This window comes from Pelophylax lessonae (assembly GCF_965119305.1).
Source record: "Pelophylax lessonae genome assembly, chromosome: 4".
Classification (NCBI taxonomy): domain Eukaryota; kingdom Metazoa; phylum Chordata; class Amphibia; order Anura; family Ranidae; genus Pelophylax; species Pelophylax lessonae.
The window spans coordinates 199,114,508-199,140,329 of record NC_138771.1 but is presented as its reverse complement, the minus strand read 5'-3'; the positions used below and the strand labels follow the sequence as shown (position 1 = coordinate 199,140,329).

The following is a 25,822-nucleotide window of genomic DNA, read 5'->3' as shown; positions in this document are numbered from 1 at the left end:
GGGAACGTAACCCCTTTACGTTCCATGAAACTATTTTCATATTACGGGGGATCATAGGGGGGGGGGGGTATAGGCGATATAGAATTTATACAGGTTGTAAGCGTGGGGGGTGTGGGACAAGCTGTGTGACAGCAGTAGTGGATCTAGTGGAGGTGCACACTGTGTCTCTTTAGTCATAGATAGCCGGGTGGTATTCCCTGGGGGGTAGGGGGATAAAACTCTGGCTAGCAGAACAAAGCTAGCAAGCAGAAGGGTAAAAAACAAAACTTCACATACCATCATCTTTGTGTACTTCACTTTTTTCCTGTTTGGATGTCATCTCCCAATGACGTTACCGGAGATGCAGAGGCGACCACCCCCTGGCGAGATGAGGGTAAAGGGTTAGAAGAGCCGTCTCTCACCCCTCCGCAAGGGCTGTAGCACAAGAAAGAACTGCCGTGCAGGTAATGGTGGTCACTCAGGGTAGTGAGGAGGATAAAACTTACCAGTGCAGCTCCGGTAAGGCTGTGAGGGTATACATGAAAAAGAAAACATACATTAGTGAGAGAGCTTAAGCAGGGATATCCAGATCAACATTAATCAAAATAAAATCGCCTAAGACAACAGACTGGAGATTTCGTGCCAGAGCTCAGCATAGGTAGTGCTAGGCGGCTATGCCTCACATAGCCACATCAAGTAGGGTAAGCTGGCGTCGGGTACGAAAACAATTCCGCTAAGGACAGGGAGAGCCAGAAAGAGATCCTAGAAGTTACCGCAATGTCACTTGGTAGCATAGCGAGGCCTTTTTGGGGCGTCCTTCCTGGGGTCGCGCAAGTCTCGGGTTCCCGGGGGGCGGGAATACGAAGATGGCCGCTTCTTCCGGGTGCGAGAACGATTTAGCTTCTCCTGTGGAGGTAGTGAAACGGAGAACAGCTGGATAGGCCAGCGTGAACTGTGGGTCTTTAGATGAGCAGTAGTCCTTCAAGGCAGCATTAGTGACAGTTTCCGGGACTCCGATGAATCGGAGATTGTTCCGACGGGAACGGTTTTCCAAATCCTCAAGTTTTTCCAGAATAAAGTGCTGAGTCTGTGAGCAGCGCTGGTCATTAGCCAAATTGGCCTGTACCTTTTCCTCTACATCAGACAAGCGTGATTCCAATTCAGTGATCCGTTTTGACTGCTCTCCCACTTCTTTGCGGAGCTGCATGATTCCGGCAGTGACTGCTCTGTCCACAGCTGCAGTAATGGTGGGGGATAAGAGTGCAGCCACTGCCTGAGCAATACGGACATACTGGTCATTCTCCGGAGATATAGTGGAGGGGAATAGTGGCATCAGCCCTGGCTCCGTCGGCCCCGCCGCATGGGGAGAAGCAGCATCCGCCATGATGGATTCCTGAGGCGCCTGTGTGGGCGCTGCTGAGCGGGGATCCCCAGGCGGTGGATTGCCGTGTGTCACGAAGCGATCCATCACCGGAGCTGGCCGGAGGTGTGGGGAGCACAGGGGAGCTACTCTGGCAGCCGAGGGGGTGTTGTAAGCAGGTTTAACACGCCGATCGGTCCGGAGCCGCCGATGCCCCGTCTATCGCATCAGGCGCCGGAACCAGAAGTCAAGAATGCTCTTCTATGGTGGCTTCGCCCATTAGCACTACGCCAGGTCAAGTCCTTCCGTTGTATTGGACGGTGGTAACCATGGACGCCAGCCAGTCAGGCTGGGGTGGAGTGCTGGGAAAGCTCTACGTCCAGGGGTCCTGGACAGTGGAAGAGTCAAAATTTCCGATAATTATCTTGGAGCTCAGGGCGATAAAGCTTTGCCTGGGACACTGAACAACTCATCTGCAAGATTGTCCAGTCTGGATACAATCGGATAGTGCCACGGCCAGGCCTTACATCAATCATCAAGGGGCACAAATAGTGTCTTGGTGGCCCAGGAGGTGGCCGAGATCCTGGATTGGGCGGAAAAGTTTGTTCCAGCCCTCTTTGCTGTGCACATCCCAGGTGTGGAGAACTGGCAGGCGGATTACCTGAGCGTCAAGTGTTGGCTCAAGAGGAGTGGTCCTTGCACCCGGAGGTGTTTCATCTCTTGTGTGTCCTTGCACCCGGAGGTGTTTCATCTCTTGTGTGTCCGGTGGGGGAAACCCAACGTCGACCTGTTTGGTTTTCGACTCAACAAGAAGGTTCAGAGGTTTGTAGCCAGGTCTCGGGATCCTCTGGCCGACGCCACAGTGTTAAGGGCGGAAGTAGCACCATATATCCTATAATAGGACCAGCCTATTAAGTTTAAGGGCAAATTAACCACCTTCATGAACCAGCACGAGCGGCTATAGTTTAAAAAAAACAATTTATGCATTTAATGAATACTATGCCCAACTTAATTTAAAAAAGGAGAAAGGTGCCATTCATATATTATAAAAAACCCACGATCCAAAGGATTCAAATGGATAATCGTCATATTGTGACCCGGTCATATCCAAACTCTCCACTAGGTGGCAGACATAAACATTAAAATATACATGTAAATACAACAGAATATAAAATGATTAATTCAACACAGTAACACAGTATGTCACTTCCGGTTTCGGGGCGTTCCCTCTATGATAGGTTGATTGGTGGCCGGAAGAAGGACGGAGACTGTTCATTATGTATACTTAGTCGGTTCCGCAATAGGGTACGTGACCCCCGCTGAAGAAGTCCCGCCTACTCTGGACGTAACGCGTACGGGGTACGTCACGTGACCCACGGCCATCTCTGAACTCCCCCTGGTCCGGCTGGTGTGATGCACGCTCGCTTTCAAGCTCTGCATTAATTTGTGAATTCCATCTTTTAAAACGTGAGTGCAATATTTTATTCAATAACGTATAATACAGGTCTATACAGAGAGTGTTTAGATCGTTTATTCTGTTTTGCATACACCACGAATGCAGTTTGCTCTGAGGATTGGAAGCTCACATTTTGCTTATTAAGGAGAGGAGGAGTGATGGTATACTTACCCGTTTAATATGACATGCTGTTTCACCCTGTAGGGTCTCACAGATAAGGTGAGCAGCAGTGGATGCTAGGTGGTGGGATCGCATGAGCACCTGTGTGGACACTCAATTGCATGAAATTGCTCTAGGACCACTTACCACTGGGGACAGTCCATCTGTTTGAAGATATTGACGCCTGAAATCTTGAGACTTTTTGATTGCTTTACCATCAGGATTGCGCTGCACTGAATATTAGTATGATTTAGAAGGGAAGGTTCCACCTTTTCCGGCAAAGGCACATTCTACCAGAGAAGTAGGTGCCTCTTGAGCACATCGCCATCAAGCCTCTATGGCTCAGATTTGCAAGGCCGCGACCTGGTCGTCGGTACATACGTTCACTCATTTCTATCGAGTGGATGTTGGGACCCAAGAGGAATCTGCATTTGGCCGCAGTGTTCTGCAGGCAGCGATGTAATTTTTTTTGTGGTCGGATGGCGGTATTTCTTTTTTTTTTTTTGTGTGTCCCTCCCCTCCGATGCATCGCTTTGGGACATCCCATATATTATGATTTATGGCTCTGTGTCCCGTGTCCCCTGTTTTAATAGACTTGCCTGTCAATTCCATTTCTTGAAGTACATCACAGGACACAGAGGTCCCTCCCCTCTTCTATGGGGCCTTTATTGCTTGATTGCTTGCTACAAAACGGAGAACGGAGGTTCTTCCTGTGTGGGAGGGGTTATATAAGGGGGTATCCTTTCTGACTGGTTGCCAGTGTCCTTCACCTGTAGGTGGCTATATAACCCATATGTTGTGATTTATTGCTCTGTGTCCCGTGATGTACTTCAAGAAATGGATTTTACAGGTAAGTCTATAATAAAAAACCCATATATTGCTATATGTTGATGGTGTTCTCTTCTCCTTTTTTTTTTTTTTTTTTTTTTGTGATATAAGCTGTTTATTAGAAAATGCTATGAATACAATATCTTTTAGTATTTTCTTTTTCAGAGGTAATAATTATTGTAAGTCAGCATTGTTGCCTAGTCATAAACCAAAATTCCCTTTACCCAACTCTGTCACATGCATTAGGCCCCTTTCACACATGCGGACCTCGTTCATTTCATCAGTTCACTCACGTCAAAATAGATGAAGTATTCATCAGTTTTTCATCAGTGATCATCAGTTTTGCATCAGCGATCATCAGTTTTGCATCAGCGATCATCAGTTTTGCATCCGTTTTTCATCCGTGAGCATCAGTTTTTCATCCATGATCATCATTTTTTCATTCATTTTTCATCAGTGATCATCAGTTTTTCATCCGTTTTTCATTAATCATCATTTTTTTTTATTAGTTTCATTAGTAGGAACGGATGGATGAAAAATGGACAGCATTTGTGAAAGGAGCCTTAGGCCCCATTCACACAGGCGGACCGTTCAGATCCGCCTGTCAGTTTTTTTTGGCGGATCTGACCGGTCACCCCATGCATCTCTATGGGGCATCGGATGTCAGCGGAGACATGTCCGCTGACATCCGATCCGTCAAATCTGGATAGATGGAAACCCTATTTTCCATCCGTGGATGGGATCGGATGAGAACGGACAGACGGTCCGTTCCCATCCGATTCCCAAATAGAGATGCATGGGGACCTGACAGCTGTGTCTCCGCACACAGCACGGAGAACAGCTGTCATCCTCCTGCTCAGTGGCGGATCAGTGGATCGATCCCCCGCTGAGAAAAACGGAGTCCATCCGACCGACTCCTTGTGTGAAAGAGCCCTTAGGATTTAGGGTTTCTTCCAATGATTTATTTTCTATGTGGAGTTTGCAGTTGGCAATTTTTTGGGGGCCTGAAAACATAAAAAAAGACACTCCTTAATGTAGCATCTAAAACCATATAGAAATTTTAATAGAATTACACTGACAAAGATTGGTATTTTATTCACACACATCATGCACTAAATGCTGTAAATCTTCCTTCCTGGTGAATAGCTTCTCTTAATGCATCAGTGGCGCGGCTCTGCACCGTTACCTCAGGCAACCACACCCCAAGGTCATTCTTATACAGTACTTAACTAGTTCCTCTCTAAAGCTAATTTTATTAAAACTGTTAGCACACAGGAAAAGCATAAATGTATAGTAGTTGCAATTATTCATGTTGCACGATACTTGCTCTACTGTATATCGTAAACTTTTCAACTTTGGTGCTAAAACTCAGCCAGTCAGAGCTTAGTCTTACATGGATGACCAAGTGTTAACATGAAAGCATAGATAGCACATTTTAGCACTGATTTTGCCTAGACCCCTTGTATGTTACTCATGCACTTCTTTCCACCCTTTCACCATGCTACTGGGTAGTGCACACCCAGGTTTCTGCTTTCTTATTGTCAACCTGCTTACCCTATATTCCTCATGTTACTCAATGAGTACTCCACAGGCGAATATTCTCACGCGTAACTATGGCGAAGACCAGGGGAAGGATAGCAATTGCAAAACTTCTGGTGAACATTCACTCTGCTGAGATCATCTCCGTGTCACTCTGCTGAGATCATCTTAGTGTAACGATGCGTCCCTTGCACCGGAGCAGGAGCTGACTGACACCTGTGTCTGACAAAAGCAGAATTTTCTGCATTTATTTCACAATTCCTGGGACAAATAGCAGCTAGAATACAGCCATCTTTGCCCCAGGGTTAGGATCTTTTCTGTGGAATGTTTTGGGGTAGTTTAATGTGAGTAATATTTAAAATTTGTAATGTAATTTTGGGAGTTTTCTGGTATTTATAAGCATACAAGTGTATTCGCAATTGGAAAGTTTGCTGTAGGTCCCTTTATAGTACTACGTGTAATCGACACTTTGATAAAGCCATAAACCGTTTAAGAGTATGAGCATGTTTGAATTTGTTTTGTTTTTATTATTTAATATATCAATTATTCTTTTTCAGACAACATGTTTGATGTACCAAATGATGCCATGAATGCAAAAGAAACTGCTTGTCTGAATCTCCCAGTTAAAGTGATCAAAAACCAGTGTCTACTAGAAGGAACGCACAAGTTAATTTTAGAAGCCCTCAACAAAGTATGTTTGAGTAGTTCTAAACTCTTTAAAAATATTTTCCATTTTACTCTTTGCTAATTAACCCAAGCTGGTACCTTTTTCTCAAAAGAACCCCATTTTTGAAGATTCTCAGCTCGTGGACCTGTATGTTGTTTTAAGAGGCCTCAATGTACTGATGTTGGCTTAAGGATGCTATTGAAAGGTTACTGGTACAGCCCCAAAAAGAGAGTGCAATTCTGTATGCTATGTGAAAAATGCATACAAGATAGTTAAACGATTTAACAAAAGCTCACCTGTATTTGAGGTTATGCTGCATTTTGGAATTTTAAAAGAGCACAGGTGTAGGTTTGCTTACACTAGAATGCTACTGGCAGCCTAAACTGGGCTATTGCTTGGCAAGTCGATGTATAAATATGTGCAGGACAGAAAAAAACCATTGTGTGTGTGTGTCTGGGTAATTGTGTGTATAAAAAAAACAAAACAAAAGGTAAATCATGTGTTTTTTATTCTGTATTCCACATGCTCTGTTAGTTACCTACACACATAATGGCCCTTTCACATGGGTGTCATCTGTTCAGACACGTTTTTTCAAAGAAAAAAATGATTCAGTTTACATCAGTTTTTCATCAATTTTTTTTTTGTTTGTTTTGGTTTTTTTACATCCGACAGCTGGAGTTCTTAACCACTTGAGTCCCGGACCAATTTTTTCAATCTTTTTCATTTTTTGTTTACATGAATAATGAAATATTTTAGACCTGAAGATTACGTAAAACCCCCAAACATTATATATTTTCTGAAAGCAGACACCCTTGAAAATAAAATTCCAATTCCATTGGTAGTTCCAATTTTTAATGTTGCACATTAGCACAACAATTTATGAAATGCAAAATTTCAGTAAAAATACACTAAAGTTAATTTTAGGGCACACAAACATAATAAATTACCCAATTTTGGTAAAATAGTAAAGATTAAGTTGTACCAAGTAGATGCCCAACATGTTAAGCAATAATTTGCGTGCACCCGTGAAACAGCGAATAAACTTCAATACCCTATATTATTTTCCATGGGAAATGCTTTAAAAGCCCCTACAGGTCATCAATTTAGCGTTACACAGGCGCTCTGGTGCTAAAATTGATTTTACTCTGGAGTGCGCAGTGATATGTAACCTGTAGCACCGTTTTTGTACATAGGTACCTCAAACGCATGGTTTTTTTGTGTGTTTTTTTTTTTTTTTTCATATGCCTATCTAAATGTTTGCATGTTATTGCTATCACATAGGAGACCAATAGCCCCATTTGTGATAGCATATAGGTGACAAGTCCTCTTTATGGCAAGAGGGGGAGCCAGTGTGTGCATGGAGAGGGCAGGGGAAGAGGAGAATAGTGTTTACAGTAATGGGGCAGTGTGTGTACATGCAGGCTCCCTCATTTGCCCACTCTGAATGTGATTGCTGGCTCTAAATGCAATTGTTGGCTCCTTTGTTTTACTTTTAGCACCGGAGAAGGAGCTCTCATTTGGCCTGTCACCAGAGTGAACAAAGGGGTGGAAGTCACCCAGTTACATTACCAGGTGACTCCCCCCCCCCCCCCCTTATCTACTTCAGCTGTGGGGTCGAATGACCGCTTTTTCTCTGGTGCTAAAGTAACCAAAGAAGCCAGCACTTGCAGGCTTGTCTGCTGTACACACTGCCCCATAGCTGCATTCTGTCTGGCATTTTTTTTCACATATATATATATATATATATATATATATATATATATATATATATATATATCTTTACATTCTGCTGTCAGTGGGGAATCCCCCACTGACAGCAGAGATGAGTCACTGCTTGTTAGTACAGAGGCGGGTGTGGGCTCCTAACAACCAATGCAAATATTAGCCGTTTATCCATTTTACATTAGATTGGGTCAGTTTTTTACACGGAATAAAAATAGAGACCTGAAAGAAAGCGGATATAAATGGACATCTGTTTGCCCATAGGATAGGAGTGCATTTCTGCCAGTTTTTTAATGGATGAAAAATGGACATACGGAACACCCGTGTGAAAGAAGCTTTTAACAATGTACTATTATTACACTTGATAAGTGGTGCATACTCAACCCTGTTAGATCCCAGATATTGAGATTTTAAACCTTCTCATACCTTCCTACCTGCCCATCTTGCTTCTTGATTGGCCTGCTTTTTGCCAGGTTTAGAAACCCTATCTTAACAGTCTGCCCCTTTCTCCTTATTGACCATAGCAGGTGTTCCCCTTATTAACACAGATAGACAATTTGGTTTATCCAAAATATATCTCTGTTCCCTGCTAGATCTGTGCTTTACAGTTCTTGTGGCTTTTAGCTGTGTTTTTCTAATAATAATAAATAGAAATGTTCTTTCAGAACTATAGGCAAGACATTTCTCTGTCCTAGGTTTCATTTGAGTTCTACTGATTGGACTGCAAAAACCCAGGAGAGTTTCCTGTAGTCTTTCATACTTTGTAGTAGTTTAATGCTTACAATGCACATAACAGTTTTCAAGCCCTTTCTACCACCTTCAACTTTGTAAAATAGCAAAAAAACAAAACCAAAAAAAAAACAAAACAGCCAAACAGATCAATTTAATCTTTGATCAACAGTTTGTTGAAACAGTGCAAATGATTGGTGGTGGTTTATCACAGTCAAATTATTATTTAAAGCTGGTTAAAAAATTTGAAATAGCTTCAAAACTGCTGTGTGTGGGCTCTTTCAAACTGGCAGTAATATGTACCGCCCTCTGAAATGAGATCCACGGTGGATTTTTTTACCGACCTCTTCAGAGGGTGGCATAACAGAGGCTGGCAATCATTCAGGAGTCAATACTGCCTCCTGAAGCCTGTGTGGTGGATGTGGTAGTCTTTCAGGCTGTATCGCAAGAATTCCAGTTCCACACCCCCAGCTGCCAGTGTGAAAGAGCTCCCTGGCCATTGTTAACTACCACAGAATGGTTATACTTTTTATTTTTAAAACCATTTATTCAGATGGGCATATCTTTTGTTGTCATCAGTTTTGGGGCAGAACTCTGTTTATATTGAACTGTAATGCAAAAATCACTTTTGTCCCAATGTGAAATCATTTTTTTTTTAAATATATTTAATTTTCAGTTTATTGGCAATCCTGCTATACAGGAATGTGGTTTTAAGGTTCTGAGTTGCCTATCAGAATGCTCAGGAGCATTGGAATTGCTTTCAGAGCAGGGAGCTATTGATACCATTTTACATACCATACAGATGTACCCAGGAAACCAAGGTAATTTCCAGAATACTAATTGTTATAAAATGACAATGGGGTGTGCGTTTGTGTGTTTTTATTTTATAGCATATATCAGCCATCAAAGGGACACAGGATGCTTTAAGGGAAACAAACCAGATTCTATCATGGATAGAAGCTCACTCTTTTATTTATTTTTTTATTTATTTCAGGTTCTTATATAGCGCTGTCAATTTACGCAGCACTTTACATATATGCACATTCACATCAGTCCCTGCCCTCAAGGAGCTCACAATCTAAGGTCCCTAACTCGCATACATACACAGTAGGGCCAATTTTTTTTATACAGGATCCAATTAACCTACCAGCATGTCTTTGGAGTGTGGGAGGAAACCGGAGTACCCGGAGGAAACCCACGCAGGCACAGGGAGAACATGCAAACTCCAGGCAGGTAGTGTCATGGTTGGGACTCGAAGTTCACTGATTTCTGCCGGTCCATATCCTAGAAGTGGACAACTGGCAGGTGGATTATCTCAGCTGCCACTGCATGGATTAGGGAAAATGATCTTTCCATTCAGATGCGTTCAATCTAATGTCTTAGAAATAGGGGATTCCTCGATGTGAACATTTTTGTCATCCAGTGTTAAAGTGGTTCTAAAGACTCCACATCTTTTTACCTTAATGAATTCTCTGCATTAAGGTAAAAAATTACACAGTAATTGTATTGCCTCCTCACCCCCTATATACTTACTAGAGTCCAATTTGATCTAGCACTGTGCCCCTCTGCAAGAGCTCTGTCCTCCCTCTGATTGCTCACAGAGGCAGTATCGGGAGCCATTGGCTCCTGCTGATTTCAATCAAATCATGTGAGCAAGTGGGGGAGGGAGGGGCTGAGCCTCGCCATTAGACACACACAGCCTTGCTCGGGATTGAACTTGCAGGTGCGCCCACATCGGAAGCGTTTTCCTATGGGGGCACAACGTGAAGAGGAGGAACTGGAAATGCTAGCTAAAGGACCCTAGAAGAGGACGTTCGGAGCTGCTCTGTATCCCCATTGCACATATGCTGGTACGTATATGATTCTTATTTTGCCCAGGTTTGTGAAAGGTTTTCATGAAGTTTAATAACCTGGTAATTTGATAGCATGATGTCTAATAACTTAGCACTTTCTGCTTTGGGTGCCGGGTTTAAGCCCCCAGGGATGCTATCTGCATAGGGTTTGCAGGTTCTTTGGGAGCTCGTTACCTCTCAAAAACCAATGCCACATACTGGTATTTCGGTTGGCTTCTGTCCAGACTGACGTAAAAATTGGATTGTAAGCTCCACTGGGGAAAAGGTACCGATGGTAATGGTTCTATGTATTCTTTTTTAATTGCTGCATAGGTCAGTGTTAATAAAATTAGAAATCCAAAAAAAAAAATACTGTTATGACTGTAGTATTTATGTAAAAACACTTCAGGTAGGTCCTTATTGCTATTTTTAAACAATGTTACCACACTAGAAATGTATTGCCACAGGGATCACTGAAACTGTTGGCAACACCTACTGGTTTAGTTTTGACTTTTAAATGTATTTTGTCATCATTTTTTAGTGGTCTGCTGTGGTCCTAAATTATTCATTTTCATCTTGTAGAAATCCAGTGCTTTGGTTTCTATCTCTTGTCCTATCTGGTTACAAGAAAAAACTTGTGTATAGCCACTATGCACCTTTTATCAAGTCATCTGGTTTCCACATTACAGAGGTACAAGGATGTTGTGAGGATTCAAGAGGAGGTATGCATTTTAATTTCAATCTCTGTCATGGTGAATATACAGGTCTGGCATCCCCATCTTCATTTAGAACTTGCTAGTTAACCTTGTTATGCTTATAATTTTTCTTTGCGTATTCAATCAAGTGCTGGGTGCCTACACTTATCCTCCGCTTGATTTGCTCTGGGCCTCATCATACATTTTAGCCAATTAAGCAACAGAATGTGTGGATTATACAGTGACGAGAAAGAGAATTGGTAATTTTTGCGGTTATATGCATGTAATGGACCATCAATGTGCCAGTCTGTAAACTTTAAAGGAGTTGTAAAGGCTGAAGGTTTTTTATCTTAATGCATTCTATGCATTAAGATAAAAATCCTTCTGTGTGCAGCAGCTTCCCTAGCACCCGCTAATACTTACCTGAGCCCCATCTCTATCAGCAATGTCCATGAGTCCCCCGGGCCATCTGGGACTCTTTCCTCCTGATTGGTTGAGACACCACAGCAGCATTTTTGGCTCCCACTGCTGTCAATCAAATCAGTTAGCCAATCAAGAGATAGAAGGGATGAAGTCGAACGGCAGCTCCATGTCTGGATGGACACGCTGCTTGCTGTGGGGCACTCGACAGGAGGGAGGGGCCAGGGGCTCAAGCCAGAGACCCGAGAAGAGGAGGATCCCGGCCGCTCTGTGCAAAACCACTACATAGAGGGGGTAACCATGGCATGTTTATTAATTTAAAAAAAAACCCACAAGACTTTAAAATCACTTTAAGGTCACACATGACAGCTGGGAACAAGCAACATATAAATGAAATCAGCAGTGGAAGAAATGGGTCTGATGCCTTATAAAAGGGCCAATAAATAGTAATAAAGAGTACTGTTGCCCATAGTAATGCACTCTAGTCCTTGTTTACTTTTATGTTGCAGTTTGGTTATACAGTTTGCTTTACTTCAGTTTTTATAAGACTCGGTCCACACTAGCGCGACTTGTCAGGCGACTTGTCAGCCTGACAAGTCGCGCTCCCTCGCGGTCCATTGACTGCTACAGGACCCGTTCTAATAGGAGTAGACTTAGAAAAAGGGTCCTGTACTACTTCGGGGCGACCTCGGAGCGACTTGCGTAGACTTCCATTATGTGAAGTCCATGCAAGTCGCTCCGAAGTCGTGGTGCAAGGGAATGCACAAGTCGCCCCCCAAGTAGTAAGGAGTCGTGCTGCCCCAGTGTGAACCGAGGCTTAATCTGCCTGTTTTATCTGTTGAAAGTGGAAGGAAAGTCAAAAACCTAACTAAGACTAAATTTTATTCCTGACCCCCATTCTAAGCCTATTCTATCTACCCTGTAATAGAAACGTACCGATTCTGAAGTCGCTCAGGCCCAGTCACATGATCTTTCTAGTGATGGCTTTAGTGTAGATGAGATATCGCCAACAACAGCTGCAAAGCCTGTGTGATTATGTCACTCAGAGGCTTACTATGGGGAATCTGTTGTTTACTGTCCATACTCTACACTGAAGCTGCCCTGGGATCTGGTCATGTTACCAGACAAGAATGGCTTCAGATTAGGTATAGGCATCTTTCCTTTACAGGGTAGAAAGAATAAGTTTGGAATGGGGGCCTAAAATACAAAAGAAAGGAGGCGCAAGCACCTAGTGCATTACCCTTGGACACATTTAAAATTTTTATTAAAATGGCAAAAAAATACTCACAAACATGAAGAGCAAAAATCACATAAAATGAGTCCACTTCGATGTGGAAAGGACATGTCCCTTTAGTAGGACCGTTGATTCGTTTTGGGAGGCGCGCTCCCTTCCTCAGAGCTCTGCCTGTCTCCAGCCCATCAGAGTACCCGAATACCTCTCTGCAGCCCATCATAGTACCCGAGTACCTATCTGCGGCCCAGAGTACCCCAGTACCTATCTGCAGACCATCAGAGTACCCGAGTACTTGTCTCCAGCTCACAGTGCCCGAGTATCTATCTGCATCAGAGTACCTGATTACCTATATCAGAGTACCCGAGTACCTCTGCAGCCCTTCAGAGTACCCAAATACCTTTCTGAAGCCGATCAGTGTACCTAAGTACTTGTCTGCAGACCATCAGAATACCTGAGTACCTATCTGCAGCCCATGCCTCATAAATTATGTGTTGGGGTGTTTGCTTTCCAAAATGGGGTAATTTTGTGGTCGTTTCCATTGTCCTGGTGCTCCAGGGCCTTCAAAGTGTATTAGGTTGTAATGAAATTATACGTGTAATTTATGCTCCTAGAACTCCTGAAGGTGCTACTTGGATGTTGGGCCTCTGTATGTGTCCAGGCTGTGTAAAAGTCTCACACATGGTATCGCCATACTCAGGAGGAGTTGCAGAATGTATTTTGGGGTGTAATTTTTGCTATGTACAGTGGGTACGGAAAGTATTCAGACCCCCTTAAATTTTTCACTCTTTGTTATATTGCAGCCATTTGCTAAAATCATTTAAGTTCATTCTTCTTCCTCATGAATATACACATAGCACCCCATACTGACAGAAAAACACAGAATTGTTGACATTGTTGCAGATTTATTAAAAAAGAAAAACTGAAATATCACATGGTCCTAAGTATTCAGACCCTTTGCTCAGTATTTAGTAGAAGCCCCCTTTTGATCTAATACAGCCAGGAGTCTTTTTGGGAAAGATGCAACAAGTCTTTCACACCTGGATTTGGGGATCCTCTGCCATTCCTCCTTGCAGATCCTCTCCAGTTCTGTCAGGTTGGATGGTAAACGTTGGTGGACAGCCATTTTTAGGTCTCTCCAGAGATGCTCAATTGGGTTTAAGTCAGGGCTCTGGCTGGGCCATTCAAGAACAGTCACGGAGTTGTTGTGAAGCCACTCCTTCGTTATTTTAGCTGTGTGCTTAGGGTCATTGTGTTGTTGGAAGGTAAACCTTCGGCCCAGTCTGAGGTCCAGAGCACTCTGGAGAAGGTTTTTGTCCAGGATATCCCCGTACTTGGCCGCATTCATCTTTCCCTCGATTGCAACCAGTCGTCCTGTCCCTGCAGCTGAAAAACACCCCACAGCATGATGCTGCCACCACCATGCTTCACTGTGTAACGCTCCTGCGTTTTCTGAAACAAGATGGATTTGCAGCTGCAGAAAAACTCCACTCAGTAGTCATGTAGAGATACGTTGAAATACCAATTCCAACTCCCAAGACTCATCACTGTGGTCTGTCTGATTCAGCATACAAATATACACACTCAATAAGATGTTCCTGGAGTGATAGATGTATATAGCAGTATAGTGGTGATGAGTTGAAGAGACAGGTATGAACAGTGACAAATAGGTGAACAGCACTTGAGAGAAATGTTCATGAGAGTATAGATGGTAACAGGTAGGATGCAGATAGGTTAGCAATCATGTATGGTAGTAGGTGGTAGGACAGCAGATGACATACAGGAGAGACTAACCCAGTGCAAGGATCGATGTTAGTAGGCTCAAGAGCTAGCAATCTAAAACAACAGTGCAGATGATAGTTACAGTCCTTAATATGCAGAGCTAGATAGTGTAAGCTTAGTAGGAAGGTTATGGAGGATTCCCCTGCGGGGTACTTATCACTAATAGCAAGCAGTAGTAGAGAGGTTCGGTATGAGCGAGTGATCCGGTAGCGGGATACAGGGATCAGCAGCGAGGTTCCGACAGCGAGGTACGCTTGTAAGCATATGAGCTTCAAGGCAGGTTGAACGAACATGTGAGTGAGAACGCCGGCGGTTGAAATAGCCGCTCTGCGGCGCTCAGTGATGACAGCATCGGTCTTAAAGGTGTATGCGCACCTACCAGAAGAGAATGGTGGGACGCATACACTGAATGGGAAAGTGGAATAAGGGTACCAGAGGTACCAGAACATTACACACTGTTGGGACTGTATTGGACAGGTGATGAGCAGTGCTTGGTTTTCTCCACACATACCGCTTAGAATTAAGGCCAAAAAGTTATATTTTGGTCTCATCAGACCAGAGAATCTTATTTCTCACCATCTTGGAGTCCTTCAGGTGTTTTTTAGCAAACTCCATGCGGGCTTTCATGTGTCTTACACTGAGGAGAGGCTTCCGTCGGCCCACTCTGCCATAAAGCCCCGACTGGTGGAGGGCTGCAGTGATGGTTGACTTTCTACAACTTTCTCCCATCTCCCGACTGCATCTCTGGAGCTCAGCCACAGTGATCTTTGGGTTCTTCTTTACCTCTCTCACCAAGGCTCTTCTCCTCCGATAGCTCAGTTTGGCCGGACGGCCAGCTCTAGGAAGGGTTCTGGTCGTCCCAAACGTCTTCCATTTGAGGATTATGGAGGCCACTGTGCTCTTAGGAACCTTAAGTGCAGCAGAAATCTTTTTGTATCCTTGACCAGATCTGTGCCTTGCCACAATTCTGTCTCTGAGCTCTTCAGGCAGTTCCTTTGACCTCATGATTCTCATTTGCTCTGACATGCATTGTGATCTGGAAGGTCTTATATAGACAGGTGTGTGGCTTTCCTAATCAAGTCCAATCAGTATAATCAAACACAGCTGGACTCAAATGAAGGTGTAGAACCATCTCAAGGATGATCAGAAGAAATGGAAAGCACCTGAGTTAAATATATGAGTGTCACAGCAAAGGGTCTGAATACTTAGGACCATGTGATATTTCAGTTTTTCTTTTTTAATAAATCTGCAACAATGTCAACAATTCTGTGTTTTTCTGTCAGTATGGGGTACTATGTGTACATTCATGAGGAAGAAGAATGAACTTTTTTTATTACTTTATTTTTATTTGCATTTAAAATTTAAGTTTACAACAGTATTTTTCAAATTAGGGTTCACATTTTACATGTTAATGTTAGATAGAAAGAAAATACAGTGATTCATATACTAAGATCTCGTAAATATTTTCCCTTTTCCTCCCTCCCCCCCTTCCCAAAATTCCTCCCCTTCTTGCCAACATCTTCCGTTCTACAGTGCCTCCCCATGGTAGATATGCTTAACTATTTATTTCAATATATTTAGTTGATTTTTTAAATTCTTTCCATTTTCCCCATTTTCTTTTCATGTTTATTGGAATTTCCTCTTGTGTGTTACATATATATTCCATATTAAAGTTGTTATTTATCTTTTTACACCATTCCTTTATTTTCGGGCTCTCCTTTTCTCTCCACTTTTTTGGTATGGTTCCCTTTGCTGTATTCAGCAAAGTTGGTACAAGAGTCATATTATATTTTTTTAAAGGTATTATTGTTTTGTGAAAAAGGCAGACCCATGGATCGTTTGGTATTTTTATTCCAGTGATTTCTTCAATCAGTTGTCTAACTTCTAGCCAGAAATCTTTTATCTTGGGGCAATCCCAAAATAGATGGTACATTGTACCTATGTTGCCACAGTCCCGCCAGCATTTGTCTATCTTGTTTGGTTGGTATTTATTTATTACTTCTGGAGTGATGTACCACCTAAGCAGACATTTATAATTTAATTCTGTTGTACTTACGTCTGTGGCTGTGGATCCGACCGCCCTTAGTACAGTCCCAAGTTCCTGTCCTTGCAAGTGTGTCCCAATTTCTTTTTCCCATTTTACTATATATGGAGGTTTTTCCAGACTGTGCCATTCCGTCAGCATTTTGTAGATCTGAGAAACTCCATGCCTTTGCGTGGAAGAATAACTCAGTTTCTCGATGTTATTAAGATTTTTATCCGACCTAATCGGCTGTGGTAATGAGCTGACAAAATGTCTCAGCTGGAGATATCTCCAATCATCTATTTTTATATTTTTATTTTCTTGTTTTAATTTCTGAAGTGTTTTTATGTGACCTTTGTGTAGGATATCTTTTAATTGAGTGTTCCCTATCCAATTTCCACCCTTTTCTTCTTTCCCTGGTGGGAAGTATTTAGTGCCATTTAATGCTATCATTGGTGAGTTGTATTCCCATTTCAATTGTTTGTTAATCCCATCCCATATTTTATAAACTACCTTTGTCAGTTCGTGTGCTCCCTGTATTTCCCTATATTTTGGTGGTATCCATATTGTTTTGTGTAAGTGATTATTATTTTGTGCACATTCTATCTCTACCCATCTTTTTTCCCCCTTTTCTGTTTTTGTCCAGTCCACCATTCGTGTAATAATTACCGCCTTATAATACCTTTCTATATCTGGAGTTGCTAATCCTCCTTGTGTTTTACTTCTTGTAAGGATCTTGTACTGTATTCTGGGTTTTTTCCACTGCCATATATATTTTGTCAATAAAGTTCTTATTACCCTAAAGAAAGTTGCGGGGATGTTTATTGGCAACAAGGAGAAGGTGTATAAGATTTTTGGCAAGATAAACATCTTAACAACGTTATTTCTTCCGATCCATGAGATTTGACCATTTGATTTCTTTCTTATATCTGTTTTTATTTCGTTCAATAACGGTATATAGTTAGCTTGGTATAATTTTCCAGTTTGTGGTGTTAAATATATCCCTAAGTATTTTAATTTTTCTTTTGTCCACGTATATGGGAAGTATGTTTTTATTGTTTGTTCTTCCTGGATATTTAACCTTATATTCAAAATCTCTGATTTTATTGGGTTTATTTTAAAGTTTGACAACTTTCCATACTCTTTTAACTCCTTTTGAATGTTTGGAAGAGTAATCCTTGGATTTGTAACGATAAATAATAAATCGTCCGCATATGCTGCGATTTTGTGTTCGTCTTGGTTTACCGTTACTCCTTTTATGTCTTTATTTTGTCTAATTTTTGCCAATAATGGTTCCAGGGTTAGTACGAACAATAGGGGTGATAAGGGACACCCCTGTCTCGTCCCATTACTCATTCCAAATTTCTCTGATAAGCTTCCGTTTATTTTAATTTTTGCCGTAGGGTTATTATATAGTGCCTCTATCCATTGCCTCATTCTTGACCCAATCCCTAAATTTTTTATGGTTTCTTTCATGAAGTCCCAATCCACCCTATCAAAAGCCTTTTCGGCATCGATTGATAACAGTATGGAGGGGACCTCATATTTTTTTGTTTTTTGTAACAGAAGTAGGGTACGAATCACATTATCCTTCCCTTCTCTGCCTGGAACGAATCCAGTTTGGTCCGGATGGATCCACATTTTTAGTAACTCTTTTAGTCTTGTTGCCAAGATTTTCGCAAATAATTTTGTGCCTGCGTTTAACAACGCAATTGGCCTATAACTAGAACAGAGGGTTTGATCTTTCCCTTCTTTCGGTATTGCCGTAATGTATGCCATTAGAGATTCTTCTCTTAGGTCTTCCTTCCCTATTTTATTCAAATATTTTTGCATTTTTGGAATTAATATTTCTTTGAATCTTTTATAGTACTTTATTGTGTATCCATCCGGACCTGGACTCCTTCCATTTTGAGTAGTTTTTAATGCTTCTCTTATTTCATTTTCCGTAATTGGAGCTTCAAGAAGTTCCAATTTGTCTTCTGGAATTTTAGGCAGATCTGCTTCCTTAATATATTTTTGGATATTTATTATTTTTTCCTGTCTTATTTTCGGGGTTTCTTCCTTTCGGACATTGTATAAAGTGCTATAAAAGGCATGAAAGGCTTTAGCTATTCCTGTGGTTGAATTGATTATTTCGTTTTTACTGTTTTTGATTTTTTCTATGTAATTTTTTGATTTTTTCCTCATCAGTAATCTCGCTAGGGATCTTCCTGGTTTATTTCCAAATTTGTATCTGTATCTAGCTATCTTATTGAAATGGTTTCTAGATTCCTCTTCCAATAGATCTTTTAATTCATCTCTTTTTATTATAAGATTTTTCTCTATTTCTTTTTTAAATTCTTTTTTATGTTTTTGTTCTAGATCGTATATTTCTTTTATAAGTGTATTAATTTGATTAGTCCTCTCTTTCTTTTTTCTTGACGCACTGGATATTAATATTCCTCGGATATAAGCTTTGTGTGCTTCCCAGAGTGTAGCAGATGCTATTTCTGGTGTGTCGTTCTTTTGAAAATAAAACTCTAGTTCTTTTTCTATTCTATTTCCTATTTCTTCCTCTAAAATTAGTTCTTCATTTAACCTCCATGTTCCCATACTTTTGTGGTGGATCGGTGTCTTAATTGTTAAAATTAGGGGTGCGTGGTCTGACAATGTGATTGTGCCTATTTCTGTACTTTCTATAAATTCTAGTAGACGATGGTCAATAAAAAAATAGTCCAGTCTTGAGTACATCGAGTGTATTGAGGAGTAATAAGTGTAATCTCTTTTTTTTGGATGTTGAATCCTCCATGCATCTACTAGTTGGTTCTGATGTAGTTTTTCCCTTATTTTCCTTAGTTTTTGTTCTCCCAGCATCCTTACACCCGATGTACTGTCGACACTTGGGTCAATACAAAAATTTATATCCCCTGCCATTATCACATAGCCTTTTTTAAAGCTCTCTAGGTCATATAGGATTCTCCCCAGATATTCACTTGGTTTTTTGTTTGGATTGTAGATATTGGCTAATGTCAACTCCATCCCCCTTATTTGACCCTTAAGAAAAATATATCGGCCATTCGGATCTGTTTTCATTTCTTCTAGGGAGAATTCTATATTTCTTGCTATTCCTATTGCTACCCCTCTTGCACGCTCTATTGGTGAGTCCCCATAGTACCATTTAGGAAAGTGTTTGGAAAAAAGTTTTATATTCGAGTGGAGATAAATATGCGTTTCCTGCAGAAAAGCTATATTTGCTGCTTCTCTCCTCAACTCTTCCAATATTTTATATCTTTTTATATGGGAATTTAATCCTCTTACATTATATGTTATTATTTTTAGTTGTTAATCTTTCATTTTTATCTTTTCTGCTCGGGCCAGTTCCTCCTTGAACACGGAAGCGCTGGATCGATTTAAATTCCGCTAACAGCATTCTACCCATGTTGTTGGACTGACAAACTTTTAAAATTTCTTTTCCTTTTAGGCAGTGGGGAGTTTCCCTATCTCTACCCCTCCTCCCATCCCTCCCCCTCCCCACCTCCCCCCCTCCCCCCCCGCCTCCATCCCTCTCCGTCTCATATTAATATTCTTTTGATGAACTTTTGATCTTAGGGTATTTAGTTGTTTCTTTGGGTCATTCTCCCTGATACCCATTTTCTTTTGGGGTGGTGCTCTAATGGATTAGCACGTTCTATCTCCTTCCTCAATTGGAAGGACATTCCGGCCTTTGGGGGGGCTATCCTATTTCCTTTATATAGCTTATCTCCCTTCCCCTCCCTCCCTCTCCCTCACCTTCCTTCCACCCCCCAGCCCCTCCCCCCCCCCTCAGTCCTCCCACACAGTTCATGTCAATACATGGATAAGAGAGAACCTCACAGAGTATGTCAGGAAGGGGGAAAAAAAAAAAAAAAAAAAAAACCCCTATATATGTATATTTACGTCCTACTCTGCAAAGTTCTCTCCAAGCTTTCATTATTTAGGTAATATTTCCGCATTTTTTATCTTTTGTTCTTTCTAGCTAATGTCCATTGCTGTTCTTCCGTCCGTGAGTTTCTTCGTGGTTCTTCTCCTTTGTCATTTTCATACCATCCGGGCATATTTGGCTCTTGTATATCTAGTTTTTTGCAAAATTCTTGAGTTTCCTCTGGAAAAGTGAGTTTTGCTAATCGTCCATCTCTTTTTCCTATTAGGCTAGCTGGAAACCCCCAATTGTATCTAATTCCTTGTTTTTGCATCTCTTCTGTCAATGGCTTTAAAATTCTTCTCCTCCTCAATGTTTCCGGTGCTAAGTCTGTAAATATCTGTATCTTGTCATTTTCTGTATTTCCTGTATTTATTAATGATTTATTCTTCTTTAAGTTTTCCCATATTTGTGCTTTGTCTGTATAATTTTGAAACCTGATTATCACATCTCTAGGTGATTCTGCTGGGATTCCTGTCGGTTTTCTTATGCGATGGACTCTTTCAATCAGCAATTGATCTTCTTCCCCTCTACCTAATACTGGGTTTAAGATTTTTTGAAGTTTATCTCCCAAGTTTTCTTCCTGTGATGTTTCCCTTAATCCTCGAATCCTCAAATTTTTTCGTCTTGCTCTGTTCTCTTGATCCTCTAATTTGTAAGCTAGATCTCTGGCTTTTTTTCTTAGTCTCGTTTATTTCTTTTCTCATTCCCTGTATTATTTTTATTTGGTCTTCTTGCTTTTTCTCTAGTTCTTCTACCCGGCCCAGGGCATGTCCCAGATCCATCTGGACATGTCCTAGGTCGGTCTGGATTTTAACCAATTCGATTTTTAGTGATTTTTCTAATTCTGCAAACATTTCTCGCATATCACCTTTTGTAGGGGCATGTTCTTTTGTTTCTCCCTGTTCTTCTTCTTCCTCTTCCTCATTTTCAGTCCTTAAGCTTATCTCAGAGTTTGCTGAACTGATAGGTGATTTAGTTACTTCAGCTTTTTGACTTTTCTCCACTCTCTTCTTTCCTGTTCCTTGTTGTTTTTCTTGAGATGTTTTTTCTAAGGAATTTTCTTGTGTCATAAATTTCCTGATTGTGTTAGGACTTGAGGTCACCCTTGGTGATTTTGCAATAGCTCCTCCTCTTGTAGATTTACCCCTCATTGTGTTAAAGGTGGTTCCGAGATTCCTTTATAAAATCTCACAAGTCAATATGTTGGTACTCAAAATAAGTTATACAGTATGGATATACAGTATAGAATATGTTTGCATTATTGCCAAAGGGAGACACAATAAGGCCAGGTAGTCTCTATATTGACTTCGTATTAACAGACGGAAGTAAGGAATAGAGGTATGGGGTACTTCCAGCCTTCCAGCTCCCTGCTCAAGTCCTTGTACTGGCTGGGGTGGGTCCCATCCTTAAATGTTAGTAAAAGGAGAAAAAAACAAAAAGAAAAAAAAGAGAAAAAAAATAAGAATAAAAATAGATTGATTAGGACTCCCACTTTGTTAAGGGCTCACTCCTTATTATTCCAGCTATTACTGGCTGAGCCAAACTCAAGCTGTATGGCATACAAAATGCTTGGGCAGTGCCGGGTTTTATTTCACAGGAGTAGAAATGTTAATTATTTTTTACAGATCCAAGAGCCTTATTCACACCTGTGTTCTTCTTATGGATCTCTGTGTAGGTCCTTCATTCCTTCACCTACTAATTTAGCTATGCATAGGTATATACCGGCATATAATGGTCCAACTGCCGGAGTGCCATGTGATATAAACGTATGCTGATTTAAAGAATGGAGAGACTGTAGCACCTGCTACTCCGGTAAAAGACGCTTAATGTGAATATACTGTTTTTAACACATGGGGTAGCTAGGTCATTCTCAGGTGTGCTGGCTTTATATTTTTTAACATGCTGTTTTATTATATATTATCTCTAGAAAGTCTTGAAAGAGTCCTTCCAATTAACAATAGGATGACAGCAGTGTTGCCAACCCCCCGGAGGGAAATTTACTGGCAGAACGTCCAAAATTTACGGACGGCACCAATTTTTTACGGACATTGCAAAAATGCACATAAACAGGCTGTTTTCAGTGCTAAACCGTGCAAATATCAATACTTAAACTATAAACATGTAGATAGTGCTATTAGCAATGTGTTTAGGTTAAACAAAAGTCAAAAAACATATTTCTCCATTTACATGAAGATCAGATTAATATAACCCAGCCAGCATAGCGTTCCCCCATATATCAGTGTGCAGGATTCCCCCTTACAGTGTAACTCTGACAAAAAGAGGAATGCTGCAGATCTTGATTTAAGGGGGAACTCTGATTTAAGCGGGTGCTCTGGTGACCAGAAACCACCTTATATCAGAGTCCACTGCATTCCCCTTTACATCAGAGTTCCCTTTTACATCAGGGTCCGCAGAGTTCCCCCTTCGCACTGTAAGGGGAGAATCCTGCAGACTCTGATGTAAAGGGGAACGCCAGGAACTCTGATGTGGGGGGCAATCTGGTGACCAGAGACCACCTTCCACAGAGTGAACACATTAAGATATGGGGGGGTTACTAATATAGAGGGATCGTTATATCAGTGCCCCCTAGCCCTTACATCAGTGACCCCCCCCCCCCATCAGACTGGTCTGGCGGCACTGTCACTGACCTCCTCTCAGGTGCACTGTGCAGTGCTCAGTCAGACGGCTCTGGTCTCCACTCTGCAGGCCCCACACATCTGACTTCTCCCATGACCCCCATCCCGGCGGCGCTCTCATTCTTGACTCCTCTCCAGAGTCCAGACTCCCCTGCAGACATGATAAAAGACAAGAGATGGTCAGAGACTGCGGACATGGTACAAGAGATGGTCAGAGACTGCGGACATGGTACAAGAGATGGTCAGAGACTGCGGACATGGTACAAGAGATGATCAGAGACTGCGGACATGGTACAAGAGATGGTCAGAGACTGCGGACATGGTACAAGAGATGGTCAGAGACTGCGGACATGATACAAGAGATGGTCAGAGACTGTGGACATGGTACAGGAGGTGGTCAGAGACTGCGGACATGAAACAGGAGGTGGTCAGAGACTGCAGACATGGTACAGGAGGTGGTCAGAGACTGCAGACATGGTACAGGAGGTGGTCAGAGGTGGCATGTGGGGCCTGGGGGGACTGGGAGCAAGGAGAGGCCATGGATGGAATCCTGGATGGATGGATTCTTCAGCAGCCCTGCCCTAGGCTCAGGCCAGGGGGTGACCGGGGTCAGAGATGGCAGGTGGGGCCTAGGGGGGGACTGGGAGCAAGGAGAGGCCATGGATGGAAATTGAATCCTGTTTCCTGGATGGATGGATCCTTCAGCAGCCCTGCCCTGGGCTCAGGCCAGGGCCAGGGCTGAGGGGGTCAGAGGTGGCAGCAGGTGGTGGGGCCTGGGGGGGGGGACTGGGAGCGAGGTCTAGGAGAGGCCATGGATGGATGGAATCCTCAATTCCTCATGGATGGATCCTGCTTCAGCACTCAGCAGCCGCCCTGGCCCTGCCCAGGGCTCAATCCAGGGCTGGGGGTCAGAGTCAGAGAGGTTGCAGGTGGGGCCTGAGGCTGGGGGGGACTGGGTCTGGCTAGGAAGCACATTTTTTATTGTGTTTATATCTCATATTGCTGCAATCTCACCCATGCATGGTTTCCAGCCCAATTTAGGTTCAAAACATGTGCTTACAGATTGGGTTTTCACATACTGTATACATGACCAAATCTGTATCACTCAGACATTTAGTAACAAAACTGTACTTTCAAAACAGGAGCAATAGGTCCTATAATGACCACCACTGGATTTATTGTCCAATATGTTCAATACTCAACAGATATTGATTTAGAGGAATACTCCAGTCTTTTGTCACAGGCAAATGTATACGCTTATTTTGTGGTCTAATTTTTACATACTGTATATCTGGGTTATTTTTGGGAACTGGGAGCAAGCAAGGAGAGGAGACTAGTAGGAGCCTAGCCCTAGGAGGAGTACTACTCACGGTCCCTGGAGGAGTGAAGAAGATCTCACTGGAGAGAGTGGAGTGGATGGCCGATGGTGGTGGTGTCTGTGCCAGGCCAGCCCAGGCAGAGATGGATGGATCCTTGGCTTGTCCTCGTCGCGGTGGGGGAACGCCGGGGTGGTGGGACTGGGACTGGAGCTCAGCTGGCTGGTGGCGCTGCTGCAGACAGTCCTGGGCTGGTCGGGTCTCAGTCTCTGCACAGTGCACACTGCACACACGGTCCCCGGTCCGGCAACAGGCTCCTATAGGCTCAGGGAGGTAGCAGCGGGAAGATTCAAGATTCTGGGCGGGCCCGCTGGGCCATGGGCAGGGCAGAGGGCACACGCAGGCGGAGCCAGAGGCGGTCACGTCAGGCGTGGAGGACTCGGAGTCGGAGCAGGAGATGAGTTCACTTCAGAAGTGTCCGGAGATGACCGAAGCGCACGCCGCGCATGCGCAATCACATTGTCTCGCCGCAGCCATCATTTTAACGGGCACTTTTCTCCTGCTACGGGCATTTACGGGCAGGAGAAAAGTGCCCTGATTTTACGGGCTGTCCGTGAATATACGGACGGTTGGCAACACTGGATGACAGTAGAGATGATATGAAAAGAGGGTTTACTCCTCTGTAACTCACGGTTTTAAGTAGACTGTCCTCTCTTAAAATACTCTCTGTTCATCTATAGGCTTTTGCTCACAGGACTCATGTGGGCCGGGCAGCTCTCTTGAGATCCGCTCCCTCGGGACCTGCTTCTCTCATTAACATTTTAAACCAGTAAAGGAGAAGGGTTTTATTCCCTTACTCACGATTTTGCTGCTGCTGCTGCTGCTCTTCTTCTGTGAGCTGTTTAAGCAGAGGTGATGGGTGAGAAGCTGGGTGGCTGGATGGTGGAGCTCAAAGATGTCCCAGTGCGGTGTGTGGTTCTCCCAGGCTCACGGAGGCGGCAGCGGCTTACTCCTTCACTCCCTTGGGGAGCTAGGTCTGCTTCCTACTTGCTTCCTGCCGGCGGTTCTCTCCACATCACGGCGTCCGCTTCCTGGTCCCTGTAACCCTGCGAGAGTTCATCCGGACCGCACCGTCAGATCAAGGGGGGAACACCGCCGCACGCCAGGACGGACCCAGAGCTTCCAGCAAGCCCCGATCAAGAGCCCCAGGATAGGGAGGTGAGTGAGGCTGAGCGGAGGCGAATGGAGGGGAGCCGAAGGTCTACACAGTGCCCGCGATTTTGCACGTCTCAGCAGACATTCGGTGCACTGGAGTCGGGTCAGAGGATGGATCAAGGAGGGAAAAGACACACCGCTCCTTCATGTTTTAGACAGCCATCTCCCGGCAGCCTACGTGCACGCCGTCAGGCTCCTCCCCCTCATGACGGATGTCAGAAGAATGAACTTAAATGATTTTAGCAAATGGCTGCAATATAACAAAGAGTGAAAAATTTAAGGGGGTCTGAATA

At 42.9% G+C, this 25,822-nt stretch overlaps 1 protein-coding gene across 4 annotated transcripts in view; it reads left to right on the top strand.

The window, feature by feature from the left end:
* The window catches only part of LRRK2 (leucine rich repeat kinase 2), an 816,940-nt gene that overhangs the window by 228,573 nt on the left and 562,545 nt on the right, over window positions 1-25,822 (top strand). For all 4 annotated transcript variants that reach the window (XM_082254234.1, XM_082254231.1, XM_082254232.1 and 1 more), the window contains 3 exons: window positions 5,879-6,012; window positions 9,116-9,260; window positions 10,854-10,993. In XM_082254234.1, coding sequence (XP_082110360.1) covers window positions 5,879-6,012; window positions 9,116-9,260; window positions 10,854-10,993 — 419 coding nt within the window. The remainder of the gene's footprint in view (window positions 1-5,878; window positions 6,013-9,115; window positions 9,261-10,853; window positions 10,994-25,822) is intronic.